Source organism: Stegostoma tigrinum, chromosome 4 (assembly GCF_030684315.1).
Source record: "Stegostoma tigrinum isolate sSteTig4 chromosome 4, sSteTig4.hap1, whole genome shotgun sequence".
Classification (NCBI taxonomy): Eukaryota; Metazoa; Chordata; class Chondrichthyes; order Orectolobiformes; family Stegostomatidae; genus Stegostoma; species Stegostoma tigrinum.
Window position 1 is genome coordinate 14,292,108 of NC_081357.1, and position 23,489 is coordinate 14,315,596.

General features: G+C 42.1%; 1 protein-coding gene across 2 annotated transcripts in view; it reads right to left on the reverse strand.

Moving 5' to 3' along the window:
* kif6 (kinesin family member 6) overlaps positions 1-23,489 on the reverse strand; it is a 522,710-nt gene that overhangs the window by 85,534 nt on the left and 413,687 nt on the right. The window contains exons 16-17 of one of the 2 annotated variants that reach the window (XM_048531739.2): positions 13,888-13,938; positions 9,131-9,945 (exon numbers count right to left, since the gene is read on the reverse strand). In XM_048531739.2, coding sequence (XP_048387696.1) covers positions 9,869-9,945; positions 13,888-13,938 — 128 coding nt within the window. In that variant the 3' untranslated portion in view covers positions 9,131-9,868. Of the gene's footprint in view, positions 1-9,130; positions 9,946-13,887; positions 13,939-23,489 lie in introns of those variants that run through there. The other variant, XM_048531738.2, reaches the window with a different exon arrangement.

A 23,489-nucleotide genomic window follows, 5' to 3' on the forward strand; every position in this document is an offset into this window, starting at 1 on the left:
TGAATAAAATACAACATTTTCCGAGCTACCATCAGTTCTGAGGATGGGTCAATGGACCCAAAACGTTAACTCTGATTTCCCTCCAAGGATGCTGCCAGACCCGCTGAGCTTTTCCAGCAATTTCTGTTTTTGTTTCTGATTTTCAGCATCCATAGATTTTCAGGATTTATTATCAGTTTGACTACAGGCAGACCATATCATTGAATTGAATCAGATAAAACTCAGCATAGAGTAAATTTTCTGTACTTCACATATAGATATAAACTCTAAATAAACTTCTTTACCAAACTCCTGCGTAAATTTAACAACATAGGCAAAGTAAATGTGTCAGAGTTGCCTAATATGCAACACAGTGCACTGTGATGGGGCTACATGGCTTGTGAGTTGAAAGGGGAAGTGAATTATGTGGCTTAGTTCCAGTAATTAATTATTTTGTGTATTCCACTATCTCAAATTATTTATTATGTATTTTGTGCTCAGCAGGATCAGAAGAGGAATTTAATCCTTCTAGAGAGGGTCAGATCATGTTCCTTCTTCAGGAGGCTAAGGAAATTCAGCATGTCCACAAGGATGCTTACCAATTTTTATACATGCACCACAGAAAGCTTACTATCTGGATGCATCACAGCCTGGCACGGCACCTGCTCTTCCCAAGACTAAATGGAACTACAAACAGTTGTAAACACAGGCCAGTCCATCACGCAAACCAGCTTTCCATCCATTGACTCCATCCAGACTTCCCACTTCCTGAGAAAAGCAGACCCAGCACAATTGAAGATCGTTCCCACCCCTGTTATACTCTCTTTCACCCTCTTCAAGTGGGCAAATGATATAAAAGTTTGAATACACATATGAATCAATGTAAGAACAGCTCTTGCCCACTGTTATCAGACTTTTGATTGGACCTCTCAAATGTAAATTCTGATCTCTCTCTCTGCACCTTCTCTGCAGCTGTAACACTGTATTCTGCACTCTGTTCTGCTACCCTGATGCGCTTTATATGACATGATCTGCCTATACAGCACGCAAAACAACACTTTTCACTGTATCTTGGGTCATGTGACAACAATTAATCAATCAATTAATCTATCATCATTTTTATAGGGATGAGAAGTTAGCTAGGGGTTAGTTGCCACAAACTGAAAAGAAGCAGAGGGCAAAATACAAAAGGAGTAGAATTGAAGACACAAGAAAGCATAATGTGTAAACAGGTTATGTATTTCCATTTATTAATACGAGTGGAATATGATAGAAAATTAAAATCAAGGATGCACATGAAGCTATAACTTGAGGGGCACAGATCTAGGACGTAAGGAGGGAAGGTTTGAGGCTATGGATTTAAAACAAAGTATGCTAATTTTAATATTGGTGCATTGCTAAATTGGGAGCTGAACTGAGTCAGCAGCACAGTGATGAGTCTTGGTGTGAAATAGGCATTTAGGGAATGGACACCGGCAGCAGAGTTTTGGGTGAACTTTAGTTCATGTGAAAGGTGAGAAGAGAGATAAGATAACATATAAATAGCCAAGTCTGGAAATGATAAAAACAAGAATTGATATATTGAGATAGGTCTGGGGTTAGGTGACCATACGGAGTGTATAGTGAGTAGGATTGGTGATGGAGCTGAAACATGGCAGATATCATCTCTGGGCTACACCACAACTGTGAACAATTGGTTCAGCTTGGACAGATGACAAGGAAAGGATCGAGTCAGAGACTGGAGAGTGCTGTTGTGGCGGAGATCAAAGGTAATGCTCATATAGTCTAGGGTAAATGAGTTTATATAAGAATAAAGTGAAGAACCTTGTTTTATTCTCATGCCAACTTGATTAGCGACAATATGAACAGAAGAAAATTGTACCATCATGCTTCTTGCAAGTTTGGAAATTGCTTTGATTTCCGATTCTTACTGGAAATTTCTCCTGGAATGTTATAATATACTTTCTTTTCTAAGATGCTATTGTACCAAATGTTTGCTTCTACCAGTTTTCTCACTTAATTTTAACATTTCCAGTTTTTTTCCTACAAATGCAATTTATCTATTGTTTTAATCCAAATCATTTCTCGTCCAGTTCAACTAAAGTTAAATTTTGATTTGTTTAAGTGGAAGTTTTCCATTATTGTCAATAAATGGTGGGGTTTTACCACTTTAAATCAGTCAGTTTGAAAATGATGCTTAATTTGCTTTGAACTTGGGGTCACTGGGACTTATTGAATGGCAATGGAGCTGAGGGCAACGACAATATCTGGTTACACGATCTGCTTCACTTCACTGCTCTCCAGACAACCCTTTCGCTTGATGAGTTTTGCAGGAAAGTTTTGTTTAAATTCCCCCTTCTTTTAAAAGAAAACTTTACAGATTCAAATCCTGCCAAGTTCAAATCAGATCAGAAGATAGCAGAAAATCTGGGAAGTAAAACCTGGGCCTCAGGAATGCAATCTTGGCAGGAATGACAAGCAATAACAGTCTCTCTCTCTTTCTCACTCACTCTGTCAAAAAGAGAGTTGAAATTGTTAATTTTATACAGCAACACACTCTTTCCTACTCTGAGTCTGAAAATTACTTCAAGTCTGGCGAAACAGTTTTCACAATGGTCTGCGAAAAGCTGAATACAGTAAATCAGGCTAACAGTGAAGTGGAAAGGAATAGCTGAATTCAAATGTTTACCTTTAAGTTAGATGTGCTCACTGTGATGAGTGATCAGAGCCAAATATTGAGAAGTCTGTCTACAATTATGAGACTGCCAATCAGTTTTGAAACTTCTCTACGATTAAAACAGAAGTGATAAAGGGCAGGCACTTACAATATTCTTGGCTACAACAGACTTGCCATCAAACTTTAATCCCAGACAGGCAGGCAGCAGACCATGAAAGTAGCAGGCTGGCTGAGGCGGGCTGTGTGTGGTAATTTTGGAAACAGAAGGAAGCAGGTCTTTTGGTTCACCCACTCCACGTTGGCACACAAGCAAACAGGTCTCCACATAATAAAGTGTGTAGCTGGATGAACACAGCAGGCCCAGCAGCATCTCAGGTGCACAAAAGCTGACGTTTCGGGCCTAGACCCTTCATCAGAGAGGGGGATGGGGTGAGGGTTCTGGAATAAAGAGGGAGAGAGGGGGAGGTGGACCGAAGATGGAGAGAAAAGAAGATAAGTGGAGAAGAGAGTTTAGGTGGGGAGGTAGGGAGGGGATAGGTCAGTCCAGGGAAGACAGACAGGTCAAGGAGGCGGGATGAGGTTAGTAGGTAGGAAATGGAGGTGCGGCTTGAGGTGGGAGGAGGGGATAGGTGAGAGGAAGAACAGGTTAGGGAGGCGGGGACAAGCTGGGCTGGTTTTGGGATGCAGTGGGGGAGGGGGTGATTTTGAAGCTTGCGAAGTCTACATTGATACCATTGGGCTGCAGGGTTCCCAAGCGGAATAGGAGTTGCTGTTCCTGCAACCTTCAAGTGGCATCATTGTGGCACTGCAGGAGGCCCATGATGGACATGTCATCTAAGGAATGAGAGGGGGAGTTGAAATGGATCGCGACTGGGAGGTGCAGTTGTTTATTGCGAACCGAGCGGAGGTGTTCTGCAAAGCGGTCCCCAAGCCTCCGCTTGGTTTCCCCAATGTAGAGGAAGCCACACCGGGTGCAGTGGATACAGTATATTACATTGGCAGATGTGCAGGTAAACATCTGCTTAATATGGGGCCTGGGATGGGAGTGAGGGAGGAGGTGTGGGGGCAAGTGTAGCACTTCCTGTGGTTACAGGGGAAGGTGCCGGGTGTGGTGGGGTTGGAGGGGAGTGTGGAGAGGACAAGGGAGTCACGGAGAGAGTGGTCTCAGCAGAAGGCAGACAAGGGTGGGGATGGAAAAATGTCTAGGGTGGTGGGGTCGGATTGTAGATGGTGGAAGTATTGTAGGATGATGCGTTGTATCCAGAGGTTGGTGGGGTGATATGTGAGGACGAGAGGGATTCTCTTGGGGCGGTTATGGCGGGGGCGGGGTGTGAGGGATGTCTTGCGGGAAATGTGGGAGACACGGTCAAGCACGTTCTTGACCACTGTGGGGGCGAAGTTGTGGTGCTTGAAGAACGTGGACATCTGGGATGTGTGGGAGTGGAATGCCTCATCGTGGGAGCAGATGTGGCGGATGCAAATTGGGAATAGCGGATGGCATTTTTGCAGGTGAGTGGGTGGGAGGAGGTGTATTCTAGGTAGCCGTGTGAGTCAGTGGGCTTGAAATGGACATCAGTTTCTAGCTGGTTGCCTGAGATGAAGACAGAGAGGTCTAGGAAGGTGAGGGATGTGTTGGAGATGGCCCAGGTGAACTTAAGGTTGGGGTGGAAGGTGTTGGTGAAGTGAATGAACAGTTCGAGCTCCTCTTGGGAGCAAGAGGCGGTGCCAATACAGTCATCAATGTAACGGTGGAAGAGGTGGGTTTTGGGACGGGTGTAGTTGTGGAAGAGGGACTGTTCCACGTAACCTACAAAGAGGCAGGCATAGCTTGGGCCCAAGCGGGTACCCATGGCTACCCCCTTTGTCTGTAGGAAGTGGGAGGAATCGAAAGAGAAGTGGTTGAGGGTGAGGACGAGTTCGGTTAGGCAGATGAGGGTGTTGGTGGAGGGGGACTGGTCGGGCCCGCGGGACAGGAAAAAGCAGAGGGCCTTGAGGCTATCTGCATGCAGAATGCAGGTGTATAGGGACTGCACGTCCATGGTGAAAATGAGGGGTTGGATGCCAGGGAATTAGAAGTTCTGGAGGAGGTGGAGGGCATGGGTGCTGTCACGGACGTAGGTGGGGAGTTCCTGGACCAAGGGGGAGAAAATGGAGTCCAGATAGGTGGAGATGAGTTTGGTGAGGCAGGAACAGGTGGAGACAATAAGTCAGCCAGGGAAGGCGGGTTTGTGGATTTTGGGAAGGAGATAGAAACGGCCCATGCGGGGTTGGGGAACAATGAGGTTGGAGGCTGTGGGTGGGAGGTCACCTGAGGTGATGAGGTCATGGATGGTGTTGAAGATGATGGTTTGGTGCTCGGGGGTGGGATCATGATCAAGGGGGCGGTAGGAGGTGGTGTCGGAGAGTTTGTCCACATTTCTGTACCGTAACATTGTTTTTTCCCAACCACTATCCAACCTCATGCTTAAACAGTTTCTGTCTCAACCACTAAGCCTGGAAGTGAATTTCACTACCTCTCAACTCAGTGTGGTGGAGAAGGTTATCCATTCCATCTATGTTTAATCTCGTATCCAGGGCATTTTGCTTTTGAACCCTGAAGTAAATGGAAACAGTCTACTTCCATTTACCCTGTTTCAACTATTCATAATTTTAGCAGCCTCTGATTTATCAATGTTCCAGCAAGAAAAGGATCGATTTTTGAAGGTTCTTTCATATTTGCATTTCTTTATATCCAGCAAAATACAGTTAATCTGCATAGCATTCCTCCTACAGCTTCAACACCCTTCATATAGTGCAGACTGTACAGCTACAAGCTATTATAATTAGTGTTCTTAATTAGTGTTCTTTTTAACTCTTCATTACAGTTGCACACGGACACACACAGACAATCCCCCACACCCGATACTCAATAATTCTATGTGACCCAGGTTTCTGAGTCCTGTCTCCCATTTCTGGCTCCCAACACACTTGTTGTCAGGGCCAGCCAGCCTGGGTTCAGTGACATATTCTCACTCACCTTTTCATATGGCTCCGGAGACACTGGGGATGTATCTAGTCCTAGCAGTTGCTACCACAGTCAGCAACAGAGAATAGACAGGCACTAGATACTACAGAAATTAGGGAAAGCGGGAGATGCAACAAGACCTGGGTATCCTTGTAGACCAGTCACTGAAAGCAGTATGCAGATGTAGCAGGTAGTGAAGAAGGCAAACAATATGTTGCCCTTCATAGCAAGAGGATTCAAGTACAAGTGCAGGGATGGCTTGCCCCAGTTGTTCATAAAACCTTTGTGACACCACACCTGGAATACTGCATGCAGCTTTGGGCCTCTTATCTGACGAACGCAGTACTGGCTTATGATGACAGACAAGATCAGTTAGGACTATATTCACTGGAGTTTAGAAGTATGAAAGGGAGATCTCATAGAAACCTACAAAATTCTAAAAGGACTGGACAGGCTAAATGTGGGCAGTATGTTGCCGATGAAGTCCAGAACCAGAGGTCATAGTTTAAGGATATGAGGTAAGTCATGTTGGGCTGAGATGAGGAGAAATTTCTTCGCCCAGACAGCAGTCAGTTTGTCCAGTTCTCTGCCACTGAAGGTTGTTCAGGCCAAGGCACTGAATATTTTCAGGGAGTTAGACATAGTTGTTAGGGCTAAAAGGATCAAAGAGTTTGGGGAGAAAGCAGGAAAAGGGTACCAAATTGGATGATCAGCCATTTATTGAATGGTGCAGCAGGATGAAAGGGGTCAAAACCTACTCCCACTACTATTTTCTATGTTCCCATTTGAATGGCAGCTGGTTCTTGAAGATGAAATTTTCTCCCAGAAATGGGCATAGATCTCTTCCTGAGTAGATGAATAGCCCCATGGCCATAAAATCAACTCAGTTCTTCTGGGTCACATAGCAGAGCTCATGTTACTGACTTGTAAGCATATAACAACTGTTGTGGGAGCCAGATTGGAAAGTGAGTGGTCTGACAGGCCCCAGTAAGAGATGTGTGAGGTTTGGCATAAGGAGGGAAGGCTTTAAACATGCAGAGCTGATCGAACAATAATGGGATGTCTCTACGGGACGGGGTCACTGTTTCTGTGTAAAGTTCACTCTATATTTCCTGAATTAAAATATTGAGTTTGATTAGTCTTCCTTTTAAATGCTCAATAAACCTGAATTACTTCATTTAATATTCTATTAACCTGCTTCACAAGTTCCTCTGTTGTGTTAGAACATGAACCTATTTACATTCAGTATATATTTAATCATTATTTTTACATTACAGTAAATGATTTTGACCTCTATCTCATTACTCCATTTCAACAATATCTCTTTATACTTTCCCTTGTTGTTCTGAAGCAGTATCCATATGTCCTATTTTGATATAATCTGTAAATTTTGACACAGCTCCTTTGAAGTCCACTACCAATCAGTGATGGGGATATTGATCGGGAGTGGCCCAGAAATTAAATCTGAGGGCTACCACCATTCTGAACAACTCACATTAACTCTTACTCTCTCTAATCTAGGCTGGACAATAATAAAATCCCTACAGTGTGGAAGCAGGCCATTTGGCCCATCAAGTCACACCAAGCCTCTGAAGAGCATCCCATCAGACCCATCCCCCAACCTATCTCTGTAACCTGCATTTCCCGTGGCTAACCAACCTAGCCTGCACATGTTTGGACTGGAAGAGGAAACCCACACAGATACAGGGGAGAATGTGCAAACTCCACACAAATTGTCGCCCGAGGGTGGAATCGAACCTGGCTCTCTGGCGCTGTGAGGCAGCAGAGCTAACCAGTGAGCCATCATGCCAAGCTACAGCATCCTACAGATGAGGCAAACTAGTTCTCAGCTATTCTGCTGCACAATAGCCTGATTGTTCAATCCTTACTGAAAGAAAAACCAGAAGAGAGCTCCTCTCAGAGACAAATAGTGCTAGCATTATAGATACTGAGTCCCATTGTGCTATAATGGAAGGAACAGTTGGACACAGGTGGAGTCATACAGTCATGCAACACGGAAATAGATCCTTCAGTCCAACTTGTCTGCACCATGATGGCAAGTCAACTTTGGAAGAAAATCAAAACGTTCCCTAATGTGAATATTTGCCATTGCACAGGCTCTCAAAATGGTACATCAAAGTTAGCTCAGTTGTTAATAAATTTTACTTATTTTCCTGTATCCACAGAGAACCTCATAAAATTACTGGTCTTGTAAAGAATGGAGATAAACTTCTCACAATTATTGATTATCGAATTGTCATGCTTAGTGAGATCTGTGCTTAATTGCTGAAGATGCATGTCAGAAGGAGCATATGGGAGCCAGGGCCTGGTTCTGCAATGTTACCTCTTTCAAATAAACCATTCTTTACAACTTCATCTTGGGTTAAGGTTGGATCAGGGCCAGTGATACCAAGCAATTTTTTGACAGATGCCAACAAATTTCACACACGTGCTAACCTGACCATCCTATGCATGAAAAGTTTTATCATTTAAACTGCCAATTAAACTGATTGGTAGCTATTCTTGATGTAAGTGACAGATGTTTGGTTTACCCAAATTCCTTCGTGCTGAATGCTGCATTTACAAGGTCTTTAAACCATGCATACACTGAAACTTGTAACAGGCGTACTGTAAATAGACCTCATAGCAGAATATTCACAGAATTCAGGCATTAAAGACTGATTCTAATCACTGTTGATGATCCAATTCCAACCGAATGAGAAACATCGCTTCCAGAAAGCTGAGTGATGACTGGAATTCAGCCACGGAGCAATTGAGTGAAAGGTATGGCTGCAATGCTTGTCTGTTTCGCAAGCTAAAGCAACAAATGACGGGCAAACACATAAAGGCAAACTATCAACAAAAACGTTTATAAAAAGCTGTGGCAGTTTGGAAAGATGGCTTGTTATTAGTTATACAGAGACGGGGGAATTTGGGGAATTTGGCAAATTTGCAAAATGGAAAGCATCTTGGAAAGGGCATTTGTTATTGTCGCGCCATTTCTACTGGTCCTACGCAGACATAATCTGATGCACTGGGGGAGGTAGGCCAACCAACCATTAACTTGGAGACAGTAAGGACTGCAGATGCTGGAAGCCAGACTCAATAGAGGTGAAGCCAGAAAAGCGCAGCAGATCAGACAGCATGTGAGGAGCAGGGAAGTCAACATTTCAGGCCAAAACCCTTCATCTGAACAGGGGAGGGGAATGAGCCCATAAGTTAATAGAGGTGGGGCGGTGTAGGGCTGGGGGAAGGGTGGGTAGAAAGGTGATAGGTGGATGTAGGTTGTGGATCCACAACAATACCGACACCATTCCTCACCTTTTTCTCTGCTATGTTGATGTCTGCATTGGTTCTGCTTCATGCTCCCGCAAAGACTTCATCCAAAACCTTCCACGCCGGACCATTTTTGACGTCTCCCTCCCCTTCCTGGACCTCTCCGTCTCCATCTCTAGAGACCAACACACCACTGAAATTCATTTCAAATTTACTGACTCCCACAGCTACCTCGACTACACTTCCTCTCACCCACCCTCCTGCAAAAATGCTGTCCAATACTCTCAATTGCTCTGCCTTCATCACATCTGCCCCTGCAATGAGACATTTTACTCCAAGACATCCCAGATAGCCTTCCAATTTAGGAACCCTTATTTACCCTTCTCTGTAATTAAATATGCCCTCAACTGCATCTCCTCCACTTCCCGCACTTAGGCTCTCAAAACCCCTCCCCCCAACACCAGTAAGGATAGAGGCCGCTTATTCTTCACATACAATCCCACAAACCTCCAAATCCAACGCATCATCCTGTGACATTTCCGCCAACTGCAATGAGGCCTCACCACCAAAAGAAGATATTTCCTTCCCCACCGCTATCTGCTTTCTGCATGGACCATTTGTTCTGTAACTCCATCATCAGCTCTACACTACTCTCAAACTCCTCCACTCCACCCGGTACTTTTCCCCGCAACCTCAAGAGGTGCAACACCTGCCCCATACCTCCCATTTCACCTCTATCCAAGACTCCAAATAATCCTTCTATACCTGGCAGAATTTCACCTGCACGTCATCCAACCTTATCTCTTGCATCCGTTGCTCCTGATGTGGTCTCTTCTATATCAGGGAGACCAAACGCAGACTCGGGGACCAGCTTGCGGAGCATCTGAGCTCTTCAAGCAACAACTGGTCAGACCTTCTGGTTGCCATCCGCTTTAACTCCACGCCGCATTCCCCTGACGACATGTCCATCCTTGTCCTCCTCCACTGTCAGAATGAGGCCAAATGTAATCTAGAGGAACAACACCTGATATTTCACCTTGGGAGCTTACAGCCCAATGGCCTCAATATTGACTTCACCAGCCTCAAAATCCCTCCACTGCCAGCCTTATCCCATGTCCAGCTCTCCCCCTCCTGACCTGATCTAGCCTGTCTATCTTCCTATTCACCTATCTGCTCCACCCTTCTCATTGTCCAATCACAATACCCTACCTGCATCCACCTATCACCATCCCACCCAGCTCCACTCCCTGTATCTCTTTACTTCTGGGCTCCCCTCCCGCCTCGCCAATCCTGATGAAGGGTTTTGGCTCAAAACGTTGACCTTACTGCTTCTCGCTGGCTGTACTTCTCTAGCTTCACATCTATTCACAACCATCCATTATATGGATTACTTCCTTTGATAACATTGGTGTGAATGCTGCACAGGTAACAAGTAGCCTGTGGCCCTCCCTGCCACTGAGAAATCGATGTCTTTTGTGCTGTCAAAAATTGATGCGACACAAATGAATTTCTCCTCTCCCTATGTTTCATGTCTGCTGGTAATCTTCAGGCAGAGCACATTTTTGCTTGTGTATATTTTGTGCTTCATTCAAGCCCTTTATTGGCTGTGAAATACCTGAGTGAAGGCCTGTTCTAATTCCTAGATTTTCATAGAATCCCTTCAGTGTGGAAGCAGGCTATTTGATCCATTGAATCCATACAGGCCCTCCAAAGAGCATCCACTTAGGCCCACCCCTTGACCCTATAGCCCATGGCTAATCCACCTAACCTACACATCTTGGGGCTGCGGGAGGGAACTAAAATGCCCAGAGCAAACCCATGCAGAATGTGCAAACTCCAGGCAGACAGTCACCTGAGGCTGGATTCAAACCCAGGACACTGGCACTGTGAGGGAGCAGTGATAAGCACTGAACCACTATGCTGTACATTTTTTGTTCAAGGTAAGCCCTTTTATCCTACAGAGAAGATCATAGATTTCTCTGGGAGGTAGAGGTCTATAATTATATAGAGAACTTGCCTGTTGCCAGTTTTAACTTTTAATATTTGACTTTCACATTCTACCAATAGTGGCCATGTTTCAATATTTTAATGTGAATTCATTGAAAATAGCAAAGAAGTTCCAAGTAGGCTAGTATTGCACTGGAAAGTGCCTTAATATTGCAGTGGAAATGGCAGATAAACCTGGAAATTGCAAGCCCTGCATCCAAATGTGACTTTAAATTTCCAATGGATTGTTGAAAGTAGACGTGAATGTTGGCAAAATGTGAAATAACTCATTAAATGTCAAGGTCACTAGAACAGTCTGCAGATTTGACAAAATAAATTGTAACAACTGTCAAAACACTTGTCAATAGGGGTGCCAAATGTGGCAAAAGGACTGGCCAATAGGTTTTTCAGATTATCAAGGTATCAGAAGTCCTGCCCTTAAAATCTTTGAAAGATATTGTGGAGTGTTAAAAAAAATGTTATTCTTACTCAAATTAAAACAAAATACTGTAGATGCTGGAAATATGAAAGAAAAACTGAAAGTATTGGAGAAACTCAGTAGGTCTGCTGGCATCTATGGGGAGAGAAGCAGTGTTAATGTTTTGAGTCCAGTAAGGTCTTCTTCAGTATATAAACAGAGAGCTGAGGGTTTCCATTATTGGATTGGTGCTGCATGCATGATTACACAATCATATATTACCACTGTAAGGTCTCTGCCAGTTCACAGTTGTTGGTAGCTATTGATGCTTTGAAATGGGACTATGAACTCCAAAGGTCACCATAAGGGATTAGGTATTTGACTGAATTGTTTGTTGTTGTAAGATTTTATGTTGTTGAAGGAATGTAAATGTAGCAATATGTTTTTATGAATGCAAGATTTATTTTCAATGCAGTGGTCTGTAAAACATGCTTAGAACTTTATTTTACATAACTTGATTTTATTTATTCTGAGCAATTGTCCGGAGCTGTCTTCACGACATGGAGGTGCAGGTGTTGGACTGGGGTGGACAAGGTCAAAAGTCACATGAACCCAAGTTATAGTCCGATAGGAGCAGTGGTCCAAAAGCTTGAGATTTCAAATAAACCTGTTGGACTGTAACCTGGTGTCATGTGATTTCTGACATGGTGACACTAGTTGAGTTGGCAAGGTAATGTAAGGGCAGAGGGTGGTGGCTAGGTGTTGGCATTAATTGGGGCTGATTTGAAGCAGAGATTAAAAAGGTTCATGGTGGATGGGCAGATGGTAAAGGGGATATAGAGGGCAAGGGTGCAGGTGAAGGGGCTTCGGTTGGTATGAAATGTATGAAGGGTTATGGATTAGTAAAAGAGTATACATTAGCAAGAAAGGTACAAATGGTTATTTATGTGTGTTCAGGGATTGCATTGGCATGTATTAACGTGGATGGGTCATTGGGATGATATAAGTGACAGGGTGTGAATGGCGAGAGCTGGAGGCATGTCTTAGTTTTCAATAGAAAAATTGAAAAGGTGCTGCAGCCCTGACACAGACTTCTGTTCAGTTCTCCTCCATATGCCACCTTTTACTTAGCATCTTCCCCCGGCTTCTGCCTCAAATTCTAATATAACCTGTGCCTCCATTCCTACCATGGATTGAAATTCAATGTTTGAACAGCACTTTTAAATGCTGAGTACACAGCTGGGAATTTCCAAACTCTTGTGCACCCAAGCTGTGGACAAAAACCCAAGTGAGTGTCAGATTAAGGTTTTCAGTTCCACAACAAATTGCGATGCTACCTTACTTGTCGTCATTATATTGTACATCATTTTAGATTAGGAAATTCAGATGTTAAAAGTTTAAAGCAGTTTGAAGGATGTCTGACCGGGCTCAGAAACAAGTATAGATTCTTTCCTAGAAAAGAGTACAGGACAGTTCAGGGAAAGCTCATTGACCTCAATGTAACGTTTAGTTTAAACATTCGAACCAGAGGTGTTCATTTTGAAATCAGCAAGTCATCAAAAGCTGAAAAACACAGGACTAAGTACATGCTAAAAATCAAAAGACAGTGCTCAGCACTGCCAAAACCAACAGATCGGGTCAAAGGTTTGCATTCCTGCTACATTAGTTGTGAACGATGATGGACAATGAAACAAAATCTGGGAGGAGGAGGCTCAATGAATATCCCTGTTCGGCTTGGAGTGCAAGTTCATAGGTAGATAGGATAGCGAAGATGATGTTTGGTACACTCGGCTTTATTGGTCAGTGCATTGAGTATAGGAGCTGGGAGGTCATGTCGCAGCTACACAAGACATTAGTTAGGCTACTTTTGGAATACTGTGTTCAATTCTGGTCTCCCTGCCACTGAAAAGACATTGTGTAACTTAAAAGGGTTCAGAAAAGATTTATAAGAATATTACCATGGTTGGAAGGTTTGAGCTATAGGGAGAGGCTGAATAGACTGGAGCTATTTTTCCCTGGAGCGTCGAAAGCTTGAGGTGACCTTACAGAAGTTCATAAAATCATGACGGGCGTACATAGGGTCCTTACCTCAGGGTAGAGGAGTCCAAAACTAGAGGGCATAGGTTTAAATTGAGAGGGGTAAGATTTAAAAGGGACATAAGGGCAACCATTTCACACAGAGAGTGGTGCATGTATGGAATGAGATGTCAGAAGAGGTAGTGGAGGCTGGTACAATTACAACATTTAAAAGGCATCTGGTTGGGTGTACGGATAGGAAGGGTGTAGAGGGATATGGGCCAAATGTTGACAAATGGGACTAGATCAATTCAGGACACCTGGTCAGCATGGATGGGTTGGATAGAAAGATCTGCTTCGTGCCGTACATCTCTGTGACTCTACGGCATGTCAGCACTACTCACCTCTGTCGTTGAAATCTTAAACTTAAATATGGTCACTATTCCTTCTGTTATCTTTTATTTCTTCACTTCATATTTTAAGCAACTAATTGATGACAAGTATTGATTCTAGAATCATTTGTATACTTACTACTAGCTGCCCTTTGCATTCTCCTCTGTTCTAAATGACCTTTTAGTTGATCTGCAAGAGAATGAAACAGTTATTAATGATGAAGTGATTGACTCTTCTTTTAATAGAATGCCTTTGAAGAAGCATGAGGGTAGATTTGTTAAATTGTTTTCAAAATGAGATAAATCAATGCCTAATTCATAAGAGAAGGCAAACTCTGACCAGATAGTTCATGATTCTAACATTCTCAGAATGACTGCTGCATTTTCTATTGCAGGTGCTAGATATGAATCTTAGTTGTTTAGCAGCCAACAGAAAGTAATCTAGACTTCTGTAAAATTCATCAAAAGCATCAGTTCAGTATATCCACAATTTCATCCTCTCTATGTTTGATAATTTTGCTCTCCGATTTGAGGTACGACGGAATCGACATTCTGATAATGTCTCATTCATTTTTGAAGAAGGAATTAAAAGTAGAGAAATCAATACTATACTCTAACCTAACCAGTGACTGAAAAATATTTAGCAGACCTGCATGTATAAAGCCAGTTCAAACATGTGACAAAAATAACGTTGCTGGAAAAGCTCAGCAGGTCTGGCAGCATCTGTGTAAGAAAAAAAACGGAGTTAACATTTTGGGTCCAGTAACCCTTCCTCAGAACTGGAAGTTCTGAGGAAGTTTCTCCAGCAACTTTGTTTTTGTTCCTGATTTACAGCATCCCCAGTTCTTTCAGTTAAAAATGTTACAAGTTAATTAACATTGCCTCGGCTCAATTTTCATTCGAAAATGTTTTACCTCACACTTCTCTATATTGAAATTTGTTAGCTATATCTTTCCACTGTTGACCAGTTTATGAAGTATAGATAATATGGAGAGTCATGATGCTAACGCTGGAGAACTGAGTTTGTTAGCACCAATGTGTCTGGGGAGTCTAAGTGACGAAATAGCTTCTTTTGTGCAATTTTGGTGGGAATCACACCAGCAACTGTATAGTGAACGGCTATAGGAACTTTACAGAATGTTTACAAATGCAAACTGTAATCAAGTGAAGTCAGCACAATTTCATGAAAGGGATATCATGCCTGACAAATTATTTGAATTCTTTGAGGAGGAAAGAAGCAGGATGGGTACAGGAAAATCATTGGATGATACATAATACAGATTTCTAAAAGGCATTTGATAAGGCAATGTACATAAGGCTACTTAACAAGGTAAAAATCCAAGTATTAATAGAGGATAGATTAACTATTAGAAGGCAGATAGTTGGGGCAAAGTGGCTTTCTAAAGATGGCAACCTGAGACTAATGGGGTGCGAAGGCAAGAAGTGAAGATTACACAAATAATCTACAGAGGAATATAGATATGTTGAGTGAGCTAGGAAAAACTGACAGCCAAAATATAATGTGGCAGGAAGAGTAGAGGAGTTGGATATTATTTAAATTGAGAAAGACCACAGAAATCTGTAGCACAATGATTGATTGTTGGTGGGGCGGGGGGGGGGGGGGGGTTGCTCATGCATGTGTAAATCACAAAAAGCTAGCATAAAAATTCAACAGGTTACAGTGAAGGTAAATGGAATGTTGGCCTTTATTTCAGAGGGAATGGAGTATAAAGATACAGAGGTCTTGTTAAAATTATATAAGGCATTGATCAAGCAATGGCTGGAATGCCATGAACCATTTTGCTCTCCTTACTTAAGGGAAGATATACTGGCATTAGAGGCAGTTCAGCTTTAGGGGGACAGTCTTACGAAGCGACGTTGAGGGAGTTGCCCCTGCAGTCAGAATGTAGAAGAATGAAAGGAGGCCTCGCTGCATTATGTAAGGTCTAAGGAAGCTTAACAGAGTCAATGTGCAATTGTTGTTTCCTTTGTGGGAGAGTCTAGGATGAGAGGGCACAACCTCAGAGTAAAGGGTCGCCCAGTTAAGACAAAGATGAGGAGGAATTTCTTCATGGAGGTTAGTAAATCTATGGAATTCTTTACAGCAGCAAGCTGTTGAGGTTGAGTCCTTAAGATTTTTCAAGGTTAAGACAGACATTTTGAAACAGTAAAGGAGTTAAGGGTTATGCGGACAAGGCAGGCAAGTGGACTTGAGGATTATCAGATCAGCTATGTCCTCACTGAATGGTGGAGTGGATTCAATGGCCGAATGGCCTACTTTTGCTCCTATATCATTTGGTCTTATAACAGGCTCATTGTGACACTTTAATGCCAATAAGACAGCTGTGCTGTCATTATGAAGCTCCAGCTATCTCTCACTGTAGCCTCATACTGAACTGAACATGTATTCAGCAGCACGCAGGGGCTAATTAAAGTGACCATCAATTACTTACAGATTAGCTGTTGTCTTTTACTTTTGGTTGTTGCTATGACTTTATAAGTGCCTGGTGCTGTGTGTAAATATTTCAAGTTGTAAACGTCAACAGGAAATGGTGTAGTATTTTGAAAAATAATTATTCAGCGGATGTGAGCACCACTGGACGATCAGCATTTATTGCCAATTCCAAACTGCCCTTTAGAAGCTGCTGGTCTGACTCCTCTTGAACTGCTGCAGTCCCTGTTAGATTAGCACAACCACAGTTCTGTTAAGGAGAGAGTTCCAGGATTTTCACATTTTGCTAATTCCAAGGCTACTGCAAAAGCCATTACTCCCAAACATGGATGTGTTCAGGCATTCCCTTGGTTCACAGCATGGCTTGGAGAATGGACAAATATCATGCAGAACAAGATAAGATGCCAGGCAAAGCAGGATATTTTCTGTAAGTGCTCCCTCCGCATACAAAATATAACTTCTACTTTCCACCTTCTCCACCCAGGACGGCACTGTAGTATCCAACAATCCTGCAGCCCATGATCCCTAGATTATATCTTTCTTCACTGTTTCCCTAGTCAGACTCATTTTTTGCAAAACCTTCTGCTTTAGCCACAGTGTAATTATACTTTAAAATGGCAAATGCAATATTAGCTTTCATTTCAAGACGGCCAGAATGTGGAGATGTACTGCTGAGGCTGCATAAGGTTCTGTTCAGACCGAATTTGGAATATTGTCAGCCATTTTGTGTCCCATTTCTAAGGAAGGATGTGTGGCCTTAGAGGTCCAGAGGAAGCTTACAAGAATAATCCCGAGCATGTAGGGCTTGTCATATGAGGAGCAATTGAGGATTCTGGTTCTCTATCGAGAGAGTTTAGAAGGATGATGGGGGAGTCTGACTGAATTAAAAGGCACAGGCTCAGAGTAAAGGGACAAAACTTTACAACTGAAATGAGGAAGAATTTTTTTCAGCGAGAGCGTGGTTAATCTGTGGCACTCATTGCTGCAGAAGGCTGTGGAGACCAAGCCATTGAGATGGTTTAACAAAGATTCATCTCAGCAAACAACACAAAACTGCTGCCAGACCTGCTGAGCTTTTCCAGCAACCTTGTTTGTGTAATACAAAACTGATGCACCACATTCTATTGAACTGGGTTTCGATAAGCATCCATTGCAATTTCCATTACCAATTTTGGAGGTATCTGATTAGCTACTTGTATGCTAAATTTGTAATTGATGTAGATAATTCAGAGCTGTTTCACATAAACCTAATTTTCAAAAATATGTTCTGAACAGTCTTATGAGGAGTAGCTACAGATAAATGTCATTTTTGGACAGTGGATTTATACAGGGGCATATGAGTGTTAGTTACTTTTGTAAAAGGTTTTCTTTTCAAAATAAAGAAGATCAGACAGTCTTTCCAAAACAGTGGCGAAATCCAGCATTGCACAGCAAGCATGTGGCTGCAGTCTTCTGTAGTGTTAATGAAAAACTGGTTAAAATGTGATTGTTTCTGACAGGCAGGTAAACATTGAAAGATATTAGTTCATGTTCAGTGCAGAATAATCAAGGAATGAATGTAATTTAGAATGCCTACAGATTGACAGTTTTCATAGCAGTTCAAAGGAGACCCGACTGGGTCAAAAGCAAAAGACAGAAACAAAAATTGTTGGATAAGTTCAGCAGGTCTGGCAGCATAGTGAGAGAAATCAGAGTTAACGTTTCAGGTCAAGTAATCCTTCCTCAGAGTTCTAGCCCAAAAGGTTAACTTTGATTTCTTTCCACAGTTGCTGTCATACCTGCTGAGCTTATCCAGAAATTTTTATTTTTGTCTCCGATTTACAGCATCTGCAATTCTTTTTGTTTTTACAGGATCAAAACCAAGTTGAGTTTTGTCTCCTTATTGGAGATCAGAGCAGTTCCAGGAAAACAAAGTGTCCTCAGAAGAAAGAGTTAATTTGTGACACCTCCAAACCCAGAGAGTTTGATTAGAAATCTGCAGGTTATTAGAACTGAGAAAGTTTAGGCTCACAGAGTTGTGGAAGAGATCACGATGGCAGATTTGAAAAAAGATTAATGAAATTGTTTCCACTTCCACGGCACAAAAACTATCAGAAGTCAGTTATCAGACCACAAAGGAGTGAAGAGATGGGACATACTTTCTCAGAATTTGAATCTGTGTAAAAACATCTGTTCCATTGTCAAAGACACTCTGCAGCCATGTGTGACTGTGCTTCAGTAACTGACCACTATGTTAATTAAAATAAAAAGACACAGTATCTAACAAGCCAGTTTTCACTCTGGGATCTCACTTGTCAAGTCCTTTCCTTCAGATAGGATCATAACACTGAGTGAGGTTCCTTGGTTGGAAAGAATGGATGGAAAATTACCCTACTGTTTAATATTATCATGTACGAAAAAATGCTTAGTTTTGCATTAAACACATTTAGCTAGTCATTTATGTCAAAATTCCCTACATTCTTAACAAGTTTCTGATTACTTGTCTCAGGACATAACACAGGCCCACAATTAAACAAATTTCTTTGTTGAATTTGGCTTTTCATTTAGGCTACAATAAGCTATACTTTAAAGTGTGGGAAGATCAATGAATTCATCAGCAGTGATGGGAGAAGCATGAGAAGAACAGCCATATGTGGAAAGCATTACAGAAAAAAAATGGAACATAAGTGAAACATAGGAAATGTAACAGAGAAATTGGAAGGGGAATGTGGAATCTATTTCTGGTTTGTATGATTTTGGAGCTCAAGAGCCTCTTGTGAATTTTCCTTTACAATTTAGCTTGGTTCAATTATTTTAAAAATAGACTTTCACTAACCCCGCTTGAAGGGCAGGTGTACAAGTGGGTACTGTTACAATTTCAATGCCAGCATCTCAGTTTGTGTTGAATCAAGTAGGAAATAAATCTGAGATCTCTTACTATCCTGACAGGTCACAAATTTGTTCTTCTGTTGAGATGCTTGGCAATAAAAAAAAGCTTTCGGTTAAGTATGATTGGATAGTGTTGTGAATCAAACTTTTATCACCAAGTTCTAATGCAAACTTCTTATTTTGCCCTTAGGCTCATATTGCTTTTGTTTAGTGGAGTTGTAAATATATATATTTGAAGTATCTTTGAGATTGTTCGGAAGCAAATTCATTGTATAAATCTTTGGGCACTTACTTCATCCGTCACTGAGTCTGGAATTCTGAATAAGTTACCGTAGGAAACAGTATTAAGCTACGTCAACAAAAACTGTTTAGTTTTTTTCAACTTTCATTTAGATATAGGGATTTATACTACAACAGGCTGTCAATTGTTTACTTGAGTTGCAAACAGTATTAACAGCTGGAGGGTTACAATGTAGTGGTTATGCATCTCTGTTACAGAATGTTCTCATTAATTAGTAAATAAAGATAGTATAGATAAGTTGAGGTCTGCCAGAAGGCTTCCTTAGTACAGCTGTTTATGATAGTCTTTCCTTGTCCAACTTTTCTTGTGATAATCATGTTATTGAATATGGGTTAAAGCTTGGACCATACAAACAATGTAAACAGGCAAAAATCTCCAAGTTTCAAAAGTTTTGGCTACACTACATTGTTCCTTCAATACTTACACTGGTTAGTGTAAAAGGGTTCCTTGCTTTGCCGTTTTCCTGAGATCAAATGGTAGAACTAATGCCTGTCCAGACACAGTGGGACATTGTTGACTGTGAAATCACTGATTGAATGCCCTCTAGATTTGCCAACCAAAAATCCACAGAAGGAATTTGATACCTATCCCACAACAGTTTTGGAAGCCATGTCAGAATTCATGAATTAAAATGGCACGGGCAACACATGAATGCAGAGTTGGCTGACTGATAGAAAATATAGGATGTAGTTAATTAGTTTCTTTTCAGGCTTGTGAAAGGTTTGTAGTAGGTTTGCACAGGAGTCAGTATTTTTTAAAAATTCTCGAAAGACAGATCATGTTGACTGGAAGTCAGCTATACCAAGGATTTCTCAGGCCAGGGTACTTGTGCCAAACTCCCATCTGTTCTGCAGAAACTATCTGGCCATCAGAAAATTTGAGCCAGCCCCCTTGCCTCATCCTCTGAGTTTACATTTCCACCGAGTTTTGTGTCACCGGCCAATTTGCCAAATCTTTGGATTAGTCATCTCATCTAAATCATTTATATAAATTGTGAACAGTTGTGGCACCTGCACTGATCCTTGTGGCACCCCACTGGCAAAAGTCTGTAATGAGAATGACGCATTAATTTTGACTCTCCGTGTTCTACTGTTAATCAATTCTCAGTCTATACTAGAGTATTACCCTCAGTCCAATATATTCTAACTGTGTTTTTAACTCTGTTTGTAGAACCTTACAAAATGCCTTCTAAAAATCCCACACATACCGTATCTACTGTTACATATATAACAAATATCGCCCTCAAAACGCTTCAACAGTATAGACTCCTCTTTCATAAATCAAATCTGTCAGATATTACCATTATCTTCTAAGTGTTTAGTTACAATAGCAAGGACAATTTGTACAAGCAGCACAGCACACCGGAATTTTGAAATCAGATTGGTGCCTTCTGGCTGGAGATTTCCTTTGACCAACAAAAGGCTTGACTATCCGAGGATTGTTATCCAGTTAGAATCACAGAATCCCTACGTGACAGAAAGAGGCCATTCAACCCATCAAATGTGCACTAACCCCCTGTACAGCATCTCCCCAAACCCAATACTTACCCTATCCCTGTATCTCCATATTTACCATGGCTAATCCACCTTGCCCACATGCCCCTGGACACTATGGCTGGTATGGGAGGGGAGTCCTGGACCAGAGGCCAATGTACAAGAGGCGAAGTCCCTGCAGAGTGGAAGCATTGCCTCAGGTTTTGAAGCCCAGCGTGGTGCTGGCACGGACTTGGTGAACAGGACTGTAATTTGAGTACTTTTTAGAAAATGTTTTATTCTTATGCTGGACCTTGAATAATGAGAACTTTTAAAAAACTTTGCATTCCAATGCTAGACGATTTGTTATTCCTCCAATTCTGCAACAAATGCTGAAGTATCTGTACATACATATCGGTACCTAAGATGGTGCCATAAGTGGCGACATTATAAACTTTACACTGCACTCGTTCAAATGCACGTGGCAGTAAAGGCAATTCTAATTCTAATTCATTTGTAAAATGATGATAATCTGTACAGCGGCAGCAGGACACCAACTGAGGGAGTTAAAAAAGCATTTGACTCCAATTTTAAAATAAGCGATGCAATCTATCCCGAACTGCACAAACTCCGTTCCATGGCAGCACCTTGCCAGCTCAGATTAAGTTGTTCCACAGCAGGAGCTCAGAGCAGCATGATAGCAAAATGAACTGTGAATTTTAAAGGCATAAAATGGCAAACCGAAGTGTATCCACAGGCAGGGGCTTGCCTCAGCAACAGCACATCCAAGGCATTGTTTTTACGAGCAGTCTCTCAAGTATGTTAGTCAGCCAGCCCCTCACTTCCTTTGCAGCTTTTACCTCAGCCGCACACTGACACCACAGCCACCATGAAGGCATTTTGTACGTTGATCGGCTCGCCTAACACCCCAGTACATGCCATCCCTATACAGTTGCCAAGTATGGTGGCAGCCTCTTTTTTTGGAAGATCTTACTCTGAAGCTTTCACACAGAGTAGATATTGGCCAACGAGTTTTGAAGTGAGAGACATTCAGCCTGCTGTTGCAGGGAAACAGGGCTGAATTTTCTCAGCCACCAAAGCTTGGAAGAATGACATGAGATTGGCAGGAAGGAGATTTCTAATGTCCAAAGCAAAGAATCCCATTCTCCTATAAGTGTTGAACAGCGTTTGAAGATTCTTGCGAGTGGATGGCAATAAGCCTATTTTTCACGCATTAACATAATGTCATTTTCCCATTCACCTACTTGCCGAATGGAAACCAGACGGTGACAATTACTGACGTCTCCCACGTTGCTGCTTGCTTTTCTGACCCTCCGCCTTGGACATCAAGCACCAATATCTGAGGGTAATGCTTGCTGCGGCAATGATTGACTGCACCCCTGACCTGCTTCTAGATTCCCGTCGGCAAATTTGTGTATCAGCTTCCCTCTGTCTGACCATCTGTGACACAGGAACTGTGCAGGGCAGATGTAGACGGCCAAAGCTTGATTGGGTGCATGGCTGTGCTTCACGTCAGAGTAAAGTATTCCAGGAGGGCCCAGCAGAGGCCAACAATTCCGCTTGTGCCAAGTGGGAGAATATGACAAGCGAGCTACCTGGAGGTGAGTATGACAAAATAGCATTGAAAATGAAATGAGGGCTCATATTGCCAGATCCTCCATGAAACTCGCTAAAATTAACACTTAGGTGAAGAAGAGATTTCTTAGAAGTTCGCAAAACCATGAAGGGTCTAGACAGGTTAAAGTTTAAGAAACTGTTCTCACTTGTAAATGGATCAAGAATCGGAGGGGACAGTTTCAAAGAGTTTTCGCAAAAGAAGCAAACATGAGGTGATATTTTCACACAGCCAGTAACGAGGGTATGGAATGTACTGCATAGAAATGTGGTGGGGGCAGATTAAACTGAGGCATTGAAGAGGTTATTAGGTGATTATTGAACTAGTACGTATTTAAATATGCAGTGTTACAGGGAAAAGGCATGAGATTGGCACTAAATTAAAATGCTCAGAGCGCCAGCATAATGGGTCAAATGGCCAATGCTTGCATTGTAATACTTCTATGATTCTGTCACAGAACTATAAGGTCAAAGTCTGGTATATCTACAATTACCATGTATAACAGTATTTAGAATTATTGTAGAATAAATAGTGTTTGAAGTCAAGGTCTGAAGACACTTTTTGACTGGCTACTCCTTGATGAGTCTGTCTTGACCCCAAAGTCAGTGGTGTGGCACCAAAACATGTGATGAAAGATGAGGGCAGCTATGGGATGCACTGCTTAGATCAAGAACGGGCCTGAGCTTCTGCAGAAGAGAGAAATTTTTAAAAATAATCTGTTTGTGAAATCAGCGATTCAGCTTTACGGCCAGCTAGCAGCCAGCAAAAGCCACTGAGCTGAACAGCTGCTGTGAAGGAAATATCTCTGAGCAGAAAACTTTTCCAGAGAAACCACCAGACAACTGTTATTCTCAAAAATAGCATTTGCTTGACACAGAGGGAAGTCACGGAATAGAAATGGAAAGACAAATCACACTAAGGACAGGTTTGCCTTTTACCAACATCTATTACAGGCACATCATTTTATAAAACACACTGACATCAATCAGTCATTTTGTGTTGACTCAATGAA